We start from the raw sequence: 23515 nt of genomic DNA on the forward strand, positions 1-23515 counted from the left end.
TCCTTAAAAAACTAGGAATAAAATTACCATATGACTCAACAATCCCACTACTGGGAATATACCCTGAGAAAACCATAACTGAAAGAGATGCAGGTACCTTAATATTTGCTGCAGCACTTTTTACAATAACTAGGACATGGAAGCAACCTAGATGTCCACTGACAGATAAATGGATACAGAAATTGTGGTACATACATACAATGGAATATTACTTAGCTATAAAAAAAGAATGCATTTGAGTCAGTTCTAATGAGGTAGATGAACCTGGAGCCTATTGTACAGTGAAGTCAGTCAGAAACAGAAAGACAAATATTGTCTATTAATGCATGTGTATGGAATCTAGAAGGATGGTACCGATGAACCTAGGGCAGCAGTGGAGACGCCGATGGACACAGTGGGAGCAGGAGAGGGTGGGGTGGACTGAGAGAGTAGCAGGAAGCACACACATTCCCATACGCAAGACAGACAGCAAGTGGGAATGTGCCGTGGGGCAGCGGCAGCCCACAAGATGCTGGACATGACTGAGTGACTAAGCCTGCAGACAGGGAGCTCAACCCAGTGCTTTCTGACCACCTAGGAGTGTGAGAAATGGAAGGAAGGATTCAGAGGGAAGGGATGTATGTATACCTGTGGCTGATTCATGCTGATGTATAGCAGAAACCAGTAAAGTAATTCTAAAGTTTAAAAGTGAAAAAACAAATTTTTTTTAAGTTAGTGTTTTTCTTAAATTGACTGAACTAAAATCAGATACAAATATTTCTGCTACAAAATATCCCTGAAATATCGTCCAAAGCATCCCTTCCCCCTTGGATATAAACCATATATAATGGGATGGCTATTATATAATCCATGCTTTGAGGTTGTTTCTCCAGAGTATATTTACATGGACACTTAAGAAATAAATGCTTCTCATGAAGGTGAACTCAGAAAACATAGTATGTATTCCGACTGCACTACTGCAGTCCAGTGCCATGTCAGTAGGTCAGACAAGAAAAAGTGAGTTTATCTGGATATAACATAAAACAACATATACGCTGAAAAAGGTAAGGTCTCCTGTGACAATGAAGATGAATGACTCAGTGACAATTCAAGAATCCCATAACCAAAGTAATAAACGATTCAGGTACAGCAGGGATGAGTAGTGCTATTCTTTAACTCTACTCTGACAGAACGGAACAGCAAATGGGAAATGTATGAACAGAATGACTACAGCCATTTTAAACAATTACATGAAAAAAAGTTAATGGAAAGAAAAATAGAGAAATTTTTTTTTTTAAAAAAGGTCTAATCTACAAAATGGAAACATAAATTAATAAAACATACTGACAGGTAGGGTGTAAAACTGAAGATGTTCCCAGCAGAAAAGTTCTTGAGGAAAACCTCACCATTTTTGGCTATTTCTGCTATGACGTTAGCTACTTTGGCTGTGCAGGAGGACTGTGGAATCAACAGACTTGCAAACACTTGAAGTATTCCACTTCCTTGGATTTTTTCACTTGTTTCCATATCTGAAAGAGATACATACAAAGAGCTTCAGTGAACCTCTTCAACACTAACACTGACAAATACATCTACAGTAAATTCTTAAAGAATTTTCACCATCTATAGTAGAAATTATTTATATTAAAATGTGTGTATTTATATAAAATTATCTTCAGTTCCAAAAGCTGCTTTTATCTTCAGGTTTTTCCCTATGCGAAACACTTTTCAATACAATCTTTTGTAAACCTACAGTCAGATTACAAAAGAATCCTTTCTGAATATACCATTTGCATCCCAGACTTACTTTTCAATGTTATTTCCAATCCTGTCTATTCAGAGTAGGGATGCTTTATTTTCTACTTCCTTTGAGTTTCCTAATAATGTATTATTATATACATATAAATTCTATGACTTCCAATAATGCTACAGCAATTAAAAGTGGCAATTAATTACATGTGCGAAAAACTCACCTCATATCATTTTACATGGAGTGACAGAAGAGACTATTCAGTTCCATATGATTACCGTGTTTCTCACATAACTTATTCAAAATACCACTAATGAAAAATGGAAATAGTTTAGGCAGCAATAAGGCCATGGTATTCAGAATTCTGGGCTTCCCTGGTGGCTCAGCTGGTAAAGAATCCACCTGCAATGCAGGAGCTGGGTTCAATCCCTGGGTTAGGAAGATCCCCTGGAGAAGGGAAAGGCTACCCACTCTAGTATTCCGGCCTGGAGAATTCCATGGACTATACAGTCCGTGGAGTTGCAAAGAGTTGGACACGACTGAGTGACTTTCACTTTCATTCCGAATTCTATATGGTTATATAGAAATTCAAGAGGCCTATTTCTTTTCTTTGTTTTCCATCTTTGTTAAACCACAAATGAAGAGCCTTTGCATGAAACAAAGCCACTTCATGTAAAAAAGTATGACCTATTAAACAGTAACTGGAATGATGTACACCTGGAATAGTAACACCTGGAGCGATGATGTAAATAAAAGCTCGAGGAAACAAAATTTAAAATTACTATTTGAACAGTGAAGAGGAATGCCAAGTGTTTAAAAACAGGAAGTTATAAGGCTCATTAAAACATTCTGTTTAGGGGGCAATCCCAAGATGACAGAAGAATAAGACAGGGAAACCACTTTCTCCCCCGCAAATACATCAAAAGATCACCTGTATGTGGAGCAACTTTCACAAAACAACTTCTGAACGCTGGCGGAGGACCCAGATACCAGAAAGGCAAACCAACCTCTTCAAAATGAAGGATCTGATCACTGGCTTGATGGCTCTCTTCCCTTTTGACTCTCCCTTTTCTCCCCCTAGTCACTTCTATTTCCCTCCTCTCTTCTTTATATAACTATGAATCTCTTTGGGTGTTCCTGGCTCTGGAGAGTCATTTCACCATTAACCTAGGGGTTTTGCCTCTGTGCTGTTTGGAGGGAAGACTCTTGATGTTACCATAAGAGGGGGACCAAACCAAGAGGCAGGAGGCTCAACTCCAGAACTTTGGACCATCACAGAACTCCTGACACTGGGGAACATTAATAGACGAAAGCCCACCCAAAAGCCTCCCATACCTACCCTGAGACCAAGCTCCACCCAAGAACAGCAAACTCCCACGCAAGACACCCTACGCCAATCTTCCAGCAAAACAGGAACACAACTCTGAACATTAAAAGACAGGCCGTCCAAAGCTATATCAAACTCACAGACTCCCCAAAACATTCTATTTGAATGTTGTTTCTATGTGTATCTCCTCAATATCTTTTATAGCCTTTGAATACACATATAAATAAAAGGACTCTAAAGATTTCTTGTTAAGTAAATGACAGCTGCTGTGATCAATAGAGTAGGAAATCATTTTTAATAATTTGAGAAACTCTAAAAAATAATTATTTCTTTATAGTAATTGCTGATTGTTCAGCTCAGTGTTTTTCAAACTGTGTGTCCCAATCCATTAAGAACCCTGAAATCAATTTGGTGAATAAGGATCAGCAATTCCTTAAAAAGAGAAATAGAATTTACAATATCTACAACAAAAGAATAGAAAAAATTTTTGTTCCTGCATAGTAAGGTAAAACACTGAGTTACACACGCATGTGTAACTGTATGTGCATGCTTACTGAATGCAAAATGTAGCCCTGGTCACAGGTTCTGGTCAAAAAGCTCAACAGCAATGTTCTGTGCAACCCACGACTACCCAGGACTCTGGGTTAGAGAGCTTTAATAATCTTAATGTCATCAGGAGAAGCTAGAATTAACGGCTGAATCAACAGAAAATTACATGGAAAAATTTGTAAAAATTGAGAATTGTAAAAATTCCATGGATTTATTATCTTAAAAACATTCCTTTGCAAATACTGTAGTTATGTGTATGTTTATCTATCCAGTACAAAAGATCAAGTAATCAGGATTAGTTAATGTTGAAACTCCATCCATGCATTTCCTTTTTCTACCATAGGCCTAGTACACTTTAAAGCAGCTAATACCATTTTGGTTTCTTACATTTTACATTCTGTAATAAAAAGGATTATTTTGGAGATACTTTAAAACAACGTTTTTTATTAGGTGAAGAAACAGAGGTCCAGAAAGATGAAGCAAACTTGCCTAAAGTCACCAATCATACTAATCATAGAGCATAAGGAGCAAATTCAAACTCAACTACACTAACAATTCAACGTGTGTCATCTGGCATCCACTGGTGCCATTCTTTACAACAGAAAATGTACTTAAGCATAAATCAATGAAATTTGTCTTTTTGTATGCTGTTACTCATTTCTCGCAATTCAGAGTATTACAAACGTAGAGTTTGCATGATAAAATATAAACACAGCAGCTGTCCTTTCTTTCAGCAAGCCCATTTATAAAATACAATGTGCCTTTTCACTTTTGTTTCTGGGATTAAAAAATAAGTTTTTATGGTACCACCTGAAAATCTGACACCAAATTTCCATTAATTTATTTTTTTAAAGCAAGACGTCAAAAGAAAAACTCAATTTGCCACGTTAAAATTCTTCCTTTTCTGACCATTGCTACCAAAAGATGTACAACCTTAGAACACTGGGGCAGAATGCCCCAGGGGTCATGTCCCACCATCTGCTGGTGCTGGGATGACAGCAAGAATCTGGCATAAGGCATGAATCATGATTAGATGTGAGGCTGAGGCATTTGTGTGTGTGGAGGCGAGGAGTTAACTGCAAATCACCCATGCATGTCTCATTTTAACTATAACTAAAAGAATGGCTTAACATCAGAGCTGATGTCAGGGGCAAGGGGAATAAAAGAAAACAATACAAAACTCTTGCACTCTAATGGATTTCCATGAATTACAATCCAAAGTATTGGAAGAATAGTTGTAATACAATGAATCAAGATTTGGGGATAGTATCTTTTTTAATACTATTGTCAGAGAAAATATAATCTGGTTTTTCATATAAATCTGATTTACCATTTAGAAAAACTGAAAAAGAGTTCTATTTATTTGTTATCATGTGGCTTTTTATGTAGGTCTAGAATTTAAATGAAACAGCTGGGAATTATCTTCTTTCATCTGGCATGAAATCAGAGAGTCAAATACTGCTTATTGTTAAACTGCCACTATCCAATAAATAATTACAAAGTTTCAGTCTCATTCCATGTATGCTTTCTACACTGGCATTCTACTCCATATTACAGTGTGTATCTGTGAACTAAACATTTTCTCTGATATCTGTGAACACCCTTGAAATGATTTTAAGGGAGTCAGTGAGTGTGGTGTATGCAGGTCTAAATGAATGGCTGATTGACTGCTTGCAAAAAAAAAAAAAAAATGCCGTGATCAGGAGTTGTAAAAAAAAAAAAAAAGGCACACTTTTCATTATCTTTACCCAGACCACTACTGACACTGTAAATGCACTCTTTTTAAATGTTTGCAGGAATCGATCCAACTTCCCCGCTTCACATTTAGGTGCAGCCATAAAAATGTTTGAGTATGTTTATAAATTACAGGCAGCTGGCAGTCCTTGAATTTTGAAGGACCCAGAAACGAAGGGCAACTGCTTCTCTAAAACAATGTCTGTGGGAGCCACAGCCATTACAGTGCCCTTGCAGTTGTGCAGGCACTCATTCTGGTCTTTGCAGCCGTATGTTCAGACTCCGCCTGACCTCCCGATGGCAAAAACGCAGCTTCGTTATGAAATTGCCAGAGTCAGAAAGGAAAAAAAAAACACAACCAGGAATAGGGTCAGATAAGCTTGAAAGAAAAGTAAATCAAGAAGCCGGGCTACAATGCTATAGGGAGAGGAGAAGTTAAAGCACAACTCATAATGTCTCAAGGCGAAAGCCAGCAGAAGGCAGGGAACAGGTGGAATGGGAAGGACTCATAATTGAAGATATGGCTGGAGAAAGGCTCAAGTTCCCAACAAAGCTGCCAAGTAAATACATTAAAATAATTGGCATTATAATTATATATCAAGAAGGGGTTTTCAGGTATGCTACTATCATAAGCTGAATTTATGATGTTACGTTAGCATCTGCTTTCATGAGGATAAATTAATGAAAAGCATTTGATAACCAATTTACAGTAAACTCCAAGACAGAAAAACAAAAATAAAGACTGTTACTACTATGACTCTACTAGATTAAAAATGTACGTGGATTAGATTTATAGTATTGTTTACTTCTAGTTATAAGAACGATAGGAAACTCTTAGTTTCATTTACATGTTCAAGGATTCTTGTGACTGATTGTGAAGAGAAGACTCAGATTTGGGATTGACAGCAAGGACCAGGAACATGACTCTGGGGCCATGTGTATCCTTGTCTCTGGGGAACTATTTATTTCTCAAGGGACAGACTTTTAGAATAAGGTATAACAAGAGACCTGGCCCCATGCCTGAGAAATCTGATTCAAATCCAAGGCTTCATTTACTACTACAAAGACAAGTCCCAAATTCTCTCTCCCTTCACCCAACTAAAACAAAGCATGTGCACTTGGATATGGAATAAATACCTCAAGTTCAAACATTCCTCAAATCAATCCTCCTCTTTCGTTTCATTTTATTCTCCATAGCAGTTCATGGTAGGGAACCCAGCTAAGCCAGAAGCCCAAGAAGGATTATAAATTTTTCTCTTTTAATAAATGCCTTTCTACCACCCACGTTAATCAGAGTGTAAGTTCCATAGATCCCATCTGATTTGCATCTTTTGCATCTATTCTTTACTTGTTAAATTCATGTTACTTCCAGTTCTCAATTCTGACCTTTATTAAATGCAACAGCCTCCTCAAGAGTCTCCCTAACTCTAGCCTCCCTCCATCTGTCATCTACACTGACTGCAGAATAAGCTTCTGGAAATACAAATTTTATGTCACTCCCCTACTTTAAATCTTTAAATGATCGTCTCCAACTTTTAAAGCACATCCATGATATTTTCCAACCATATCTCCTGATACTCCTCCACTGATATACTATATTCTTGCCACACTAAATTATAGAGATCCAAATTAACCATTTCATTTCATATCTTACTACTTCCCTCTCTGAAATGCCACTCACCCCACGACTTTTAACTAATTCCTACACAGAGGTATAGTGTCCTCATTTAAAGGTACTTGACTGAAGGCTATTTGATCTTTTAAAGATATTATCATAAAAACTCATTTCTTAAAATAACTATGTGACATAGGCATGATAGACTGTTTCCTTCATACTACAAATAAGGTCATATGATTATACTGGAAAAGTAACAACAAGCCAGTTTTTCTGATACCTAATCCTGGGCTCTTCCCACCACAAATGTTAATTTAGAAGATATATAGTACTAACAACACCTTGACCAGATTCGCCAAGTTATCATGTGATAAATATTTTTATTTAACATATTTTGCAGAAATAGGAATTAAAGTAAAACAATTGAGTGAGAAAGGGATGCACAGTATTTTGAGACAGATAAACTGACTCAGTGATTGAAGGAGAGAAAGGGAACTGAGTACAGAGAAATTGAAACATTTAAAATAGATTTAAACACATAAGAAGAGTATGCTGGGTATAAGAAGATTAAAGGGCCTGACAAATGAGAAATTAGTGTTTCTAAAAGAAAATGGAAGTACATGGTGGGGAGGAGTTACAAAATGCTCTTTCACTGATGAGAACTTTTTCCTCCCCAACATGGATTTTAAGCAAATAAAAAAGGAATATGAAATGTAGGAGAGAAAAGGATAGATACAGTCATGGAAAGAAAGAGGGTAGAACAAAGACCTATTCGTACAATGACTCACCAACAGAGGTTTTACTAAAAGATTAAGTTGAGAGAGTCATTTTATAAAATTACAATAAATGATTTTTGACAGTCTTGCAGTCATTTCAATTCCAGAGATAATGTAAGCTGTGGGAGTTGGAGAAGTTATGTGTTTGGAAATCATCACTAGAATAAGTAGGGAGATCTGCTAGTTTTAACTATTTTCTTTAAAGTTATCACTAACTAGGTCAAAAGTAGTTGCTAAAAATTAAGCTATATAGTTAAAAAATGGAAGATATTTACTGACAAAGTATATACCAAGAGGGGCAATACTAATGAATGTGGTAAAAGCAGAGTATATAACTAGAACTGTTCAACTACAATTTCAGAGTGATTACTGAAAATATGGTCCCTAAAAATAAAGTAAATGTGGATTTCTCTACTTCATACTAAGAGAATAAGGATACTCTATAGCGAAACACAGTGAAGGAATCTTTTCAGTAGAAGACCCATCTCCATCCTCTTGTGAAATACCTTAGGGAACAATACAAAGTAAACAAAGCTAAAGAGGTTGGCATGTGTACATCACAGGGCAGAGTCTTCATTGATGGGGTCCGTGACCTTACAAAAAGAGACCCCAGAGAGATGCCTTGCTTTTTCCACCACGTGAGGTTCTAGTGAAGACAGCCATCTACGAAACAGAAGGCAGACCCTCACCAAAATCTTCTGGCGTCTTGGTCTTGGACTTACCCGTCACCTCAACTGTGAGAAACACCACCCACTCTAGGCTATTTTGTTACAGTGACCCAAGTGGACTAAGACACAGAGCACCAAAGTCCTTTCATAATTTGACCCCTATTCCCTTTCCAATTATCATCTCCAGCCCCTTCCCTGAATGGATCCTTTTTGCTAGTTACACCAAACTTTTTTCAGTTTCTGTTTGAACTAGGTTTCTTCCCTGTGAAATTGTCTATGTGGCTTCCATTGCTTGGGATGTTCTTCCCATAGTCCTTGTGCCCTCACGTTACCTAGGTAAATACACTGTATTTTCAAAATCCAGCACTCCCTGTTCCTGCTTAATCAAATTCACCCCTCTTTCCCAATATTCACACACAATGATGTCATTGTTTCCAAGGTGTCAGAGCCTATTGGTAGCTGAAGACGTGGAGTAGATGAGATTACCCACAGACGATGTATTTTTACTGAGTCCCTACTATATTGGGAGTATAAGCTAGAGGAAACAAATCATACCCTCAGTGAGCTGTCTAGTGAGAGAAAGAGAGATGTAAATAAATTATCACAATTTAATGTGATTGATACCACCATGGAAGTTACATATAATGTATAATGGGTAGCAATCACAGCTCCATGAAGACCATGGAAATTTCCATAAATAAGGTTAACATTTAAGCTGTGTGTGGAAACCAATAAAGCATGTTCTCAGCAGAAAAAAGAGAAAAATATATTCTACAAAGAAGGAATATGAAAAACCACTACCAGCTAAGGCTGCTGCTGCTGCTAAGTCGCTTCAGTCATGACTCTGTGCGACCCCATAGAAGGCAGCCCACCAGGCTCCCCTGTCCCTGGGATTCTCCAGGCAAGAACACTGGAGTGGGTTGCCGTTTCCTTCTCCAATGCATGAAAGTGAAAAGTGAAAGTGAAGTCGCTCAGTCGTGTCCGACCCTCAGCGACCCCATGGACTGCAGCCTACCAGGCTCCTCCATCCATGGGATTTTCCAGGCAAGAGTGCTGGAGTTGGGTGCCATTGCCTTCTCTGACCAGCTAAGGCTAATGACCCTAAATTTTAATAGCATCATTTTGTACCACTGGGTGAATTTTTTTTTTTTTTTTGCCTGCTGCTAGAGGCCACCAAAATTAAGAAATGGGAAAGGTAGATAGGTGATACTATCAAAGGTTTGGGAAAAGGCAGGTAAAAGGAGAAAAATAAGAGAATATACCAACGCAACACCTATTTATCCATCAGAACCTAGGTGAAATGTTTATCTCTGTGACACTTTGAAAGACTCTTATAACTATGAATTGAGTCCAATTCTCTGAACACTTTGTAATCAACTCTATATAATGTGTTACACTGTATTAAAACTTATCTATTACTTGCCTATCCAATCTCTCCAGGGCAAGGTACCAGCTAATGCATCAGATCAGATCAAATAAGTCGCTCAGTTGTGTCCGACTCTTTGCGACCCCATGAATCGCAGCACGCCAGACCTCCCTGTCCATCACCAACTCCCGGAGTTCACTGAGACTCACGTCCATTGCGTCAGTGATGGCATCCAGCCATCTCATCCTCTGTCGTCCCCTTCTCCTCTTGCCCCCAATCCCTCTCAGCATCAGAGTCTTTTCCAATGAGTCACCTCCTCGCATGAGGTGGCCAAAGTACTGGAGTTTCAGCTTCAGCATCAGTCCTTCCAAAGAAATCCCAGGGCTGATCTCCTTCAGAATGGACTGGTTGGATCTCCTTGCAGTCCAAGGGACTCTCAAGAGTCTTCTCCAACACCACAGTTCAAAAGCATCAATTCTTCGGCGCTCAGCCTTCTTCACAGTCCAACTCTCACATCCATACATGACCACAGGAAAAACCACAGCCTTGACTAGACGAACCTTTGTTGGCAAAATAATGTCTCTGCTTTTCAATATGCTATCTAGGTTGGTCATAACTTTCCTTCCAAGGAGTAAGCGTCTTTTAATTTCATGGCTGCAGTCACCATCTGTAGTGATTTTGGAGCCCAACTAATGCATGGTGGGACCCAATTAATGCCAGTTGAATAGAGCTGTCCAGTCTTTAAGGAATATATACTGAATAAAAAAGACAGACACAATTAATATACATTGAAATAAGTTCAACTAAAGGGATGTATTTCAATGTATATTAATTAGTCAAACTTATTTAATGTGTTTTTATATGCCTTTTTTATTCAGTTATAAACTCCTTAAAGTTTGACTAAAGGGATGTATCTGGGTTTCCCTGGTGTTCAGTAGTAAAAAATGCTAGAGACGTGGGTTTGATCTCTGGGCGAAGATCCCCTGGAGAAGAAAATGACAATCCACTCCAGTATTCCTGCGTGGAGAATCCCCATGGACAAAGGAGCATGGTGGGCTACAGTCCATGGGGTTGCAAAAGAGTAGGACACTATTTAGCAACTAAGCAACAAAAAAGGGAAGTATAAGCTGTCACAGAACACTAAAGATGGAGTAGGTGAGTTTTTATTAATGTCCTAGTTAATAACTTAATGTTTAAGATGAGTATTTATTAATGTTGTAGAAGTTCTAATTACTTTTAACAGAAAAGAGGATTGAGCTTATAAAGAGACTGTCTTGTATTTTAAGAATTCTCTCATGAAGAACAGAAATTTTTTTTAGTAGAATCACCAATCACAAGCTCCTGCAGAGACTGAACTTTTCACTTTGCATTAAGCTAATCAGGTCTTGGATTACATTTTTTCAAAAGCAAACATATGCAAAAATGTTCTTTAAACCTTCAGAAATCATTTTAGAAAATTACCTTGCCTTTATCTCATCCCTCCCACATGCACACATCAGAAAGAAAAGGTGATCAATCCATAACTAAGTTATTATGAGCAAAATCAAAACATTCTGTTTGCTTCTTTAGTACAAGGAGGAGAAAAGATGTCTAACACTGAAATACGGGAAGAGAAAATTACTAGCATCTAAATGAACTCACCCCAGAGAACACTGTGTGCTGAAACCTAGAATTTAAATCCAGATGTCTCTTAAAAAAAAAAAAACCCACTACTTGGCCTTCTGGAGTTTAATTTGGGGGTTTATCACAAAGAATACTAAAAAGCAGGTCACGAAATCAACCTTAGTAAAAATCAACTATAGATTCCTTTGTGGAAAACTCTAAGGTTAAGGGCATCTCACTAGCAGTTATACACAACTATTATGCCACACAATTCACATTGATACATCAGTAGAATAGAGTCCACTCATGATGGTTACTTTTGTATGTCAATTTGATTGAGCCATGGTATCTGCGTATTCAGTTAAACATTACTCTGGATGTTTTCATAAGGGTGTTTTTGGATAGGCTTAACATTAAAATCTGTACACAGTAAGCCAAGCAGATTGCCTCCCAGTAATATAGGTAGACCTCATTTTATCTGTTTAGGGTTTGACCAGAACAAGGGGCTGACCATCTGGACCTCTTTCCCACACATGCCCTGGTTTAAGAGGAATTCGGCCAACAGAATAACTCATCTGCAGGGTCACGAAATTTCACATAGTATTCTCTACTACTGCTCCAACAGCCTTGTATAACTAGAGTCAAAGGAAAAAAACCTAAATGTGTGTTAGCTTTCTGAAATCCCAAGAAATTACCCAATGCATTATTTGCTTTTTAACTGGTGATAAAACAGCCCAAATATCCAAGTGAATGTATCTGACAACAAAAGGCACTGAATACTACTAGTCCCTAGTAAAAAAAAAAAAAAAAAAAAAATTAGAGAATATTCTCTACACTACACAGTCCATTATATGAATATTACCTAGAATATTATACCTAAAATATATCTTACTAAAAACATGAAATATTCACATTTTCTCAGTTATTAATGATGATTTTTGAGTAAATAGGTTGTGTTTATTTTTCTCTATTTGCCTATTTTTTCCTTATTTTTGAAATTCAGTTGATTTACAACATTCTATTAGTTTCAGGTGTACAACACGTTAAGTGTTTACAGATTATAACATTTCTATAGTTAGATGTTATATATAGTTATAACAACATTCTATGTGTTATAGATGATAACATATAGCATATAAATCAGTTTATAGATTATACTCTATTTAAAGTTATTATAAAACAATGGCTATACTTCCCCGTGCTGTACAATATTATCACATAAATAGAAATCTGTGTCTTTTAATCCCACACTCCTATTCTGCCCTCTTCCCCCTACTCTCCCACAGGTAACCTACTAGTCTGTTCTCTGTATCTGTGAGTCTGTTTCTGTTTTGTTATGTTTATTTGCTTTATTTTTTTAGATTCCACATACAAGTGACAACAGGGTGTTTGTCTTTCTATGTGTGACTTACTTCACTAAGCATAACACTCTTTAGGTTCATCAATGTTGTTGCAAAGGCAGGATTTCATTCTTATTATAGCTGAGAATCTTCTATTGTGCACGTGTGTGTGTGTGTGTGTACACATACACATGCCACTTCTTTATCCATTCATCTAACAATGGGCATTCAAATTGCTTCATATCTTGGCTACTGTAGATAATGCTGCCATGAAAATCGGAGTGCATGTATCTTTTGATGCAGTGTTTTCTTCAGATATATACCCAGCAATGGAATTGCTGGATAACATGGCTGGGGAAGGGGGAACTAGCTCAAATGGCACAGCAATCACTGCATGTGAAAGGTAGCAGGATCAAGGCCTGCATTCTCCAGTTTTGGACTTCCCAGGTGGCTCAGTGGTAAAGAATCTGACTGCCAAGCAGGAGATGTGGGTTTGACCCCTGGGTTGGGAAGACCCTCTAGAGAAGGAAAGGGCAATCCACTCCAGTATTCTTGCCCAGGAAATCCCATGGACAGAGACGCCTGGTGGGCTACAGTCCATGGGGTCACAAAGATTTAAACACAACTTAATGACTGAGTAACAACAATGGTGATTCTATTTTGAGTTTATTGAGGAACCCCCATACCTTTTTCATTAGTAGCTACACAAATTTACAATCCCCACCGACAATGTACTAGGATTCCCTTTTCTCCACATCCCAGCCAGGACTGGTTATTTGTATACTTTTTGAAGACAGTCATTTTGACAGGTATGAGTTGATATCTCATGGTTTTGATTTGCATTTCTCGATTAGTGATGCTAAGCACTTTTTCAGGTGCCTTTTAGCTAGATGTATATCCTCTTTGCAAAAATGTCTGTTCTGGTCTTCTGCTCAGTTTGAAATTCAGTTCAGTGCAGTCACTCAGTCATGTCCAACTCTTTGCAACCCCATGGACTGCCGTAAGGTAGGCTTCCCTGTCCATCACCAACTTCCGCAGCTTGCTCAAACTTATGTCCATTAAAAGATGCTTGCTCCTTGAAAGAAAAACTATGACAAATCTAGACAACATGTTAAAAAACAGAGACACTACTTTGCCAACAAAGGTCTGTCTAGTCAAAGCAATGGTTTATCCAGCAGTCACGTATGGGTGTGAGAGTTAGACCATAAACAAAGCTGAGCGCCGAAGAATTGATGCTTTTGTACTGTGGTGTTGGAGAAGACTCTTGAGAGTCTCTTCGACTGCAAGGAGATCAAATCAGTCAAAGGAATGGTTCAGATCAAACCTAAAGGAAATCAGTCCTGATTATTCATTGAAAGGACTGATGCTGAAGCTGAAGCTCCACTACTTTGGCCACCTGGTGCGAAGAACTGACTCATTAAAAAAGACTCTGATACTAGGAAAGACTGAATGTAGGAGGAGAAGGGGACAACAGAGAATGAAATGGTTGAATGGCTTCACTGACTTGATTTTTAAATTGTTCTTTTTTAAAGAAAAACATATTGAGTTAAATGGGTTGTTTATATATTTTGGATATTAACCCCTATCATTCATATCATTTACAAACATCTTCTCCTATTTGGTAGGTCATCTTTTCATTTTGCTGATGGCTTCCTTTACTGTGTAAAACTTTTAAAAGTAAATTAGGTCCCATTTGCTTATTTTTTGTTTTTATTTTTAAGCCTTAGGAAACAGAGCCAAAAATTATTGCTACAATTTATGTTGTGATTTGTTATAAGACAGTAAAACGACCACAAGCCACACACAGTTAAGAATACGGCATATAATATTACTGGCCTCAGTATTCCTCATCGAGATCTTATTGTACAGCAAATAGAAGATAATACAGTAGTTTGTGCATGCATGCTCAGTGGCTTCGGTCACGTCTTGACTCTGCAATCCCATGGACTGTCACCCACCAGGCTCCTCTGTCCATGTGATTCTCCAGGCAAGAATACTGGAGTGGGTTGCCATGCTGTTCTCCAGGGGATCTTTCTGACCCAGGGGTTGAACCCACATCGTTTATGTCTCCTGCAATGGCAGGCGGGTTCTTTACCACTAGCACCACCTGGGAAGCCCAATATAGTAGCTTACTTCCAGTTAAAGAGATTTAGCTCTGATTTAGCATACATCTCTTCAACTCTTTTTCAATGTGCTTCTAAAAAGTGTTTCTTAATTTGGGATCTTTTCCCCCCTTCTGGCTATTCCTCCCTTACTTTGAATATTTCAAACAATGGATTAATCATTTACTCTCTATTTTGTCTTTAATGTTAAAAATTTTCCCTATTTCAACAATCTTTGCAGATGGTCATTAATATTCACATACATTCTTAACTCAAAAAATGGAAAATGAAGTAAATGAGTAACAATGAAAAGTGAAATAACTTTGCTTTTGTTTATTTACTTGGTATAAATATATCCCCATGGTATGGCATCTCTTCCAGTTTTAACATAATAGATAAACTGTAGATTCATATGGATTTAGATTCACATAAAATCAAACCTCCAAAAGGAGAAGAATTTACTATAGTTACCTACTTTTCTGGCTAGTTTTCTTTTTTTCCCTCTAACCTAAATGTTAGAAACTTTAAAAATTATCTTTAATGTCAAGGATTAAAATATTTTTAAATTTATAAAATAATTTATATCCATAATTCATTAAATCTTGAAATACCAAAATTCACATATTGTAAACATCTAAGAGGAAATCTATGTAAGTTGTTATATAAAACTACATGCAGAACTACATATCTATATAAAACTATTAAAATAAAGGTAGAAGACTAATAAGCAATCACGTTCACATTTTCAGAATTGAGTAATATATACAAACTAAAAAAAAAATGAATATCTCATTCAGCTACAGACATAATTCAAAGACTGATATACTATGACCTTATAATTGCAACCAATTATCTGGTAGCAAAATTAATGCTCTACTGACTGTAATTTTGAAATTTAGAGGGCTATAAATTACTAAATTGAGAAATTTCCTATATTGTTTATTGGACTATTTAATAACCATGGAGTCTAAAATATATAATAATTAATATTAATTTTATTTATTCTTTAGGTACTAATTCTCATTAAGTAAATGTCTGTCCCTGAATATACAAAGAAAGATATAAATTATACTGGATCTCATTAGTCTACTAAATGACAAGGACTTGGAGATTGTAAAACTACACTGTACTTTTCATTAAGAAAAACTTCCTCTACAGACGGAATGTTGTCCAGGATTGACCACATGCTGGTTCACAAGGCAAGCCTTGATAAATTTAAGAAAATGGAAATCATATTGGGACTTCCCTGGCAGTCCAGTGTTACGACTTTGCCTTCCATGGAGAGGGTGAAGATTTGATCCCTGGTGAGGGAGCTAAGATCCCACATGCCTCAGGGCCCAGAACCAAAAAGTAAAACAAAAGCAACACTGTAACAAATTCAACACAGACTTTTACCAAAAAAAAAAAAGAAATCATATGAAGCATCTTTTCTGATCACAGCACTATGAGATTATAAATACACTATAAGGAAAAAAAACTATAAAAAAAATCACAAACACGTGGAGGCTAAACAATTTGCTACTAAACAACCAATAGATCACTGAAGAAATCAAAAATACCTGGAGACAAAAGAAAATGAAAGCACAACGATCCAAAAACCTATGGGATGCAGCAAAAACAGTTCCAAGAAGGAACTTTATAGCAACACAATCATACCTCAGAAAACAAGAAAAAAAATCTCCAACAACCTAACTTACACTTAAGCCAACTAGAGAAAGAAGAACAAACACAACCTAAGGTTAGTAGAGGAAAAGAAAACATACAGATCAGGGCAGAAATAAATGAAGTAAGGAGAAAGAAAACAATAGCAAAGATTAATGAAACTAAAAGCTGGTTTTTTAAAAAGACAAACAAAATTGATAAGCCTTTAGCCAAGCATGTCAAGAAAAAAATGGAGATGACGCAAATCATTAAAATTAGAAATGAAGGAGAAGTTAAAACTGACACCACAAAAATACAAAGGATCATGAGACACTACAACAAGCAACTGTATGTTAATAAAATGCACAACCTGGAAGAAACGGACAAATTCTTAGAAAAGTACAGTCTCCCAAGACTGAAACAGCAAGAAAAAGAAATTGTGAACAGACCAATTAGAAGCACTGAAATTGAAACCGTGATTAAAAACCTCCCAACAAACAAAAGTCCAGGACCTGATAGCTTCAGAGATGAATTCTACCAAAAATCTACAGAAGAGCTAACATCTATTCTTTTGAAATTGTTCCAAAAAATTACAGAGGAAGAAAAACATCCCAGCACGGATGCAAGCATTTTTCAATATCCACAATTAAGTGTGATACACGAAATCAACAAATTGAAGAATAAAAACCATATGGTCATCTCAATACAAATGATATAAAACAGATACAGACTCCTAGACTAAGTGAACAAATTTATGGTGGAGGGGAGGGATAGTTAGGGAGTTTGAAATCAACATGTACACACTGCTACGTTAAAACAGATAACCAACAATGACCAACTCTGTTCAATATCATGAGTGAGAGGAGAGGTTGGGAAAGAATGGATACATGTATATGCATGGCTGAGTCTCTTTGCTGTCCACTGGAAACAACCACAATATTGCTGACTATACTACAATATAAAATAAAAAGTTTAAAAAAATAAAATAAAAAAAAGAAAAACTTCCTCTAGTATTAATGCTCTCAACAAATAATTTCATTATAAACAAACTTTAAAATAATAAAAATAAAAATATTTACTATTCTTAATACTAATTGATTAGGCTAAGGAGTTATGGTTTAAAGGCACCCACTCTTGACTTTTTAAAGAAAATCATTCTTTAATAAAGACTATCTTCTTAACAGGAAATTATATACCAAGTCATTATATTGAATGGTGAAGCATTATAAGGGCTGCCATTAATATCAGAAACTAAAATAAGATACTACTCATACCATTGTTATTTACTACTTTGCCAGCAATTCAAGCCAATCCAATTCCAGTAAGTCAGCTACAGTGACAAGGGAAAGCGGAAACAAAAATAACACTTTGTTGTATGTTCTGACTGCAAAACCCAATAGATCTAGCTAAAAAATCATTGTAACTAACATGTGAGTTCCAAAGATAGTTGAATACAAATAAAGATATAAAAATCAATACATTAATAGCTTTCAAACTGATCTCCAACAAAAGCACCTGGAAGTTATAATGAGAGAAATTTGCAAAAACCACCAAAAAATGTCAAATACATAGGAATGAAGCCGGAGGCAGATGGCCCTCCCCCAGGGTAAAGCAGTTGGAAATTCATTCCCTATTGACCAAAACTCCAAGATGAAAACGGAGACTAGCAGAACAATTAAGGGAGAAGGCTAGGCTCTGCCCAGACCACATATCCCTCATTCCCAAAGTCCGGAGACCTTCCTGATCACACATGCCCATAGAAGCTCCTTGAAGGTCAAAGAGGAGTGATGTTAACTAATGCCAGGCTACCCATATGCCTTTGCAGTAGGATCCATCTTGGCTAAGAGACGTGCATGCACACATGGAAGGATCCTGAGATATACCAAATATGGACTGTGAACCAGGCACATCAAAGTGACTGGCCAAAGGAAAACCCAAAGAAATGCCTCATGTAAGTGATTTAAACCGCCACAAGGGCGCAACTCAGGGACTGTCCCTCTGAGTCTGCCCATGTGTCTATCCATACAAACTGTACTCTTTTTCCTCTTAATAAACACTTTATTTGCGTCACTACTTTCCATCTTTGTGGAAATTCTGTTCTGCAAAGCTGAAGGGGCAGGGCCCTTGTCACTGACTACTAGTCTAGTGGCCAGGATCTGGTGCTTTCACCACCAGAACTCGGTCTCAATCTCTGGCTGGGAAGCCAAGCCCTGCTCCAAGCCATCGCAGGCCCAGACCATCCAAGATCAGGAATAGTCCTTTGAATAAGACATATATAGAAAGCATGTGAACCAAATTATATAATCGTAATGAGACACAAAAAAGAGAAAACTTGAATAAAAAGTATAACTATGCTTTTAGAATACAAAATGTTAGTATTTTACTGAGGACGGTAAATCTTTTTCAGTATATATTTGGCACACAGCATCATTTCAAATCACGTTTGTCTTATGTATTTTACTGTTAAGAACGTAAGAAGTTTTTTCATATTTAGCAAACCTAAGAAGCAAAAATGGTATCATTTGTTAATTAGCTAGTGTAAGAAAACCCCAAATCCTCTGTCAATGCTTTAATCACAAACTATAAATACTAATAGAGGCTTAAGTCCTTCTTGAGATTATACATAATGGAGCTTTCTTTGCCCCTTATGAAGTACAATGCTTAAAAACATAACAGAAAGCAAACAGCACCCAGTATCATGTTATTATCTTCTGTTACTAGTCTCGTGGCCTGGGGAAGATTTCAAGATGATATTTCTCGTTATTTCAATCAGATTCAAGTCTTCCTGTGACCCTGTTTCTACGAGCTCCTGAATATGAATATATTTGAGTATAATCTCTACTTCCTGCTTCTGACTAACATATACCTTAGACCTATATGCTATCACTTTCTTAGACTCTATCCTTAGGATAATGAACTTAAGGTTCATTATTTTAAATGGCCTCTTTTAAAAATGTCCTCTCCTCCACTGAATAACCCAATTGCATTTTATTGACGACAATGGTAATGATTTTGTCTCTAAGTTGCATTTCCATCATACCATACTGGCTGGCCCAACTCTTAAATCTTAACTCTTAAATCATAATTCAAGAAATGATGGTTTACAAAGCTCCAACAAAAATAAAATATTTATAAATATTTTATAAAATTTAAGAAGTGAGATTCAATATATAATCACTAATTTTAAAACTTTTAATGAGACATTTGGCTTTTGGGGATCTACTAAGTCTTTAAAAAACAGTATGCATTTTATACTTACAGGACCACTAGCTCAGACTAGCCTCATTTCAAATGCTCAACAACCATGACAGAGGGTGGATACTATATTGAATAGCACAAGTTTAGAAGATTCCTCTGGAAGGCTAATGAGTATAGTATTCCCTGTGTTCTTCCATGGTTAGGAGAATTTTTCTATTGTCTTGATACTTACTGAGCACTTTGGCTCAATGTCAAATTCTTATTCCTTGAGTTTTCTGAAAATACTGCTTTAATATTGAATTGTTCTGCATATTGTTGTTGAAGAGTCTGAGGTCAATCTAATTTTCTTTTCTTTTACAATAACCTAATCTTTTAGCATGGAGGCCTGGAGGATTTCTTTTTTGTATTTATTTTTACCTTTAAAGTATCAAAGTTTTGCTAAACTTCCTCAAGATCAATTTTCACAAGCACATGGTGGGCACTTTCAACATATAGATTCTGGTTCTCTACTTCAGAAAAGTTCATACTCAATTAAACATGAGTTCTATTTCAATGTTTTGATTTTCTCCTTAAGGATTCCAATTGCAGGTATGTTAGATCTTTTTGCCTACCTTTTATATCAGTCCTTTTCTCTCTGATCCTTTATTTTGTCTTCATCTGACCCATTTTCCTCAATGTGCTTCATTAAATTTTCAGTCATCTCTATTCCTCCTTGGTACCCTGTAATTTACCCTTAATTTTTAAAATGATTCTTTTTCTTCATCTTCTAGTCAACTTTTACTTCGTATCTTCCTAGTATTTATCTACTCTGGCTCCAAGTTTCTGAATTTCTTATTCATATAATCTTCTGCCTTTTCATATCTATAAAGGCTTAAGGATATTTAATATGGGTCATGGTGTTCTGTTACTGGTAACTGCTTCATGGTTGGTTTAAGAGAAAAAAATTTAATAGCTAAAATGTTTCGATTCTCATATTCTGCATTTTCCTTGTAGTATCTACGTACATACATAACCTGCAATTTCCTAGGCAGTGTGTGAAAAGTAAAAGTGTTGGTCGCTCAGTCAAGTCCGACTCTCTGTGACCCCAGGGGCTGTAGCGTGCCAGGCTCTTCAGTGTGTAGTTTTTCTTTAACTAGCAATAAAAGTTGTATACAGTAAGGAAAAGATTTAGGATCCATTCTCCGGTTTTTTAGTTCGAAAGCTCCTTCTTCTGAAATTAAGCCAAAGAGAGATATTAGTGTGTCTTCTAACAGCATGATTTTCTTACTTATACAGGACACTTAAATTTCCCCATCTTGTGTCCTTTCCCTTCATCACCAAGCCTACGAGGGAGAACGATTTCATCCTCAGAAGAAGTACTCTCCTGATCTGCTGCCTAGGGTCTTGTGTTCCCTAGGAGACAAAAGTCTCCTTTTGATTTCCGAACAGCCAATGCTCTAAGTGAATCTAAGCCCAAATCTTAGGATTTTCCCACCAAGGTAAGATTTTTCTAAAAACAATTTTAATTGTAAATTACCATCCCTAGGGCTGCTGATTCAACCCCTCTTGTCTTTTCCATGTAGTCTCTGCAGTCTTCATGAACTCTAAAATGGGATCTGAAGCTGAGTAGGCCAGATATAGGTATTTATTTCTCTCTCTCCTAGTAACGTGAAGTTCTTAGTTTTCTCCAACACAGGTTATGAATATTTTATTTTATCCGATCTTTTTTGTTGATTGTGTAGGAAAATTCAGATTTAGATGGCCACCACTACTATGGGAATATCAGATCACCTTGCCTGCATCCTGAGAAATCTGTATGCAGGTCCAGAAGCAACAGTTAGAACTGGACATGGAACAATGGACAGGTTCAAAACTGGGAAAGGAGTATATCAAGGCTGCATATTGTCATCCTGCTTATTTAACTTATATGCAGAGTAAATCATGTGAAATGCCAGACTGGATGAAACACAAGCTGGAATCAAGATTGCCAGGCGAAATATCAATAACCTCAGATATACAGATGACACCACCCTTATGGCAGAAAGTGAAGAGGAACTAAAGAGTCTCTTGATGAAGGTGAAAGAGGAGAACGAAAAAGCTGGCTTAAAACTCAACATTCAAAAAACTAAGATCAAGGCATCCAGTCCCATCAATTCATGGCTAATAGATGGAGAAACACAATGGAAACAGTAACAGACTATCTTCTTTGGTTCCAAAATCACTGCAGATGGTGACTGCAGCCATGAAATTCAAAGATGCTTGCTCCTTGGAAGAAAAGCTAAGAGAAACCTAGACAGTGTATTAAAAAGCAGAGACATTACTTTGCCAACAAAGGTCCATCTAGTCAGAGCTATGGTTTTTCTAGTAGTCAAGTATGGGTGTGAGAATTGGATCATAAAGAAGGCTGAGTGCTAAAGAATTGATGCTTTTGAACTGTGGTGTTGGAGAAGACTCTTGAAAGTCCCTTGGACTGCAAGGAGATCAAACCAGTCAATGCTAAAGGAAATCAATCCTGAATATTCATTGGAAGGACTGATGTTGAAGCTCCAATACTCTCGCTACCTGATGCGAAGAGCCGACACATTAGAAGAGATCCTGATGCTGGGAAAGATTTAAGGCAGGAGGAGAAGGGGACGACAGAGGATGAGATGGCTGGATGGCATCACCGACTCGATGGATGTGAGTCTGAGTGAACTCCAGGAGATGGTGATGGACAGGGAGGCCTGGTGTGCTGCGATTCATGGGGTTGCAAAGAGTCGGACACGAATGAGCGACTGAACTGAACTGAACAGTCTCTAGTTCAGTCTCTTCTGGTTTTTCCTGTGGTCATGTATGGATGTCAGAGTTGGACTGTGAAGAAGGCTGAGCGCCAAAGAATTGATGCTTTTGAATTGTGGTGTTGGAGAAGACTCTTGAGAGTCCCTTGGACTGCAAGGACATCCAACCAGTCCATTCTGAAGGAGATCAGCCCTGGGATTTCTTTGGAAAGACTGATGCTAAAGCTGAAACTCCAGTACTTTGGCCACCTCATGCGAAGAGTTGACTCATTGGAAAAGACCTTGATGCTGGGAGGGATTGCGGGCAGGAGGAGAAGGGGACGACAGAGGATGAGATGGCTGGATGGCCATCTTCACTGACTCGATGGACGTGAGTCTGGGTGAACTCCGGGAGTTGGTGATGGACAGGGAGGCCTGGCGTGCTGCGATTCATGGGGTCGCAAAGAGTCGGACACGACTGAACGACTGAACTGAACTGAACTCTTCAAATACTACCTTTAATAAGGGCTTCCCTGGTGGCTCAGATCGTAAAGCGTCTGCCCGTAATGCGGGAGACCCAGGGTTCAACCCCTGGGTTGAGAAAATCCCCTGGAGAAGGAAATGGCAACCCACTCTAGTATTCTTGCCTGGAAAATCCCATGGACAGAGGACCCTGGTAGGCTACCGTACATGGAGTCGCAAAGAGTCAGATACGACTGAGCAACTTCACTTTCTTTCTTTATTTAATAAAAACTGAACCCTTGGTAACTTATGATTAGCACCAGCCATAAGCCCTTATAAATGATGGACACAATAATTAAAAGAGCCACATAATACAAAAGTATGTAAAGGAGGAGACCAACGTAATTCACCTTGCAAAAAAGACATACCACTCTGTGGTACATTTGATACCTTAGAGTAAAAAAGTGATATCTAGATATTACTATGAAAGAATTAAGTAAAATAAACTTTCATTTCTACTAAAACAGCAGCAATCTTTCATGATCAGTAACTGCCGATTTAATAAGGCTATTGAAAAACAGTTGATAATAAATTTCAAAGTCTTTAACTTAGGAAATAATTTTGATACATGACAATGAGTCTGTTCAACAAAATTAAAGGCATAAAGCAGA

The 23515-nt window shown here is 37.3% G+C and overlaps 1 protein-coding gene across 6 annotated transcripts in view; it reads right to left on the minus strand.

The window, feature by feature from the left end:
• Positions 1–23515, minus strand: part of RAP1GDS1 (Rap1 GTPase-GDP dissociation stimulator 1) — a 148991-nt gene that overhangs the window by 73033 nt on the left and 52443 nt on the right. For 5 of the 6 annotated variants that reach the window (XM_019962420.2, XM_019962418.2, XM_019962419.2 and 2 more), the window contains exon 3: positions 1386–1508. In XM_019962420.2, the coding sequence (XP_019817979.1) occupies positions 1386–1508 (123 nt within the window). Of the gene's footprint in view, positions 1–1327; positions 1509–23515 lie in introns of those variants that run through there. The other variant, XM_019962423.2, reaches the window with a different exon arrangement.

The sequence above is a fragment of the Bos indicus genome, chromosome 6, assembly GCF_029378745.1.
Source record: "Bos indicus isolate NIAB-ARS_2022 breed Sahiwal x Tharparkar chromosome 6, NIAB-ARS_B.indTharparkar_mat_pri_1.0, whole genome shotgun sequence".
NCBI classification, from domain to species: Eukaryota; Metazoa; Chordata; class Mammalia; order Artiodactyla; family Bovidae; genus Bos; species Bos indicus.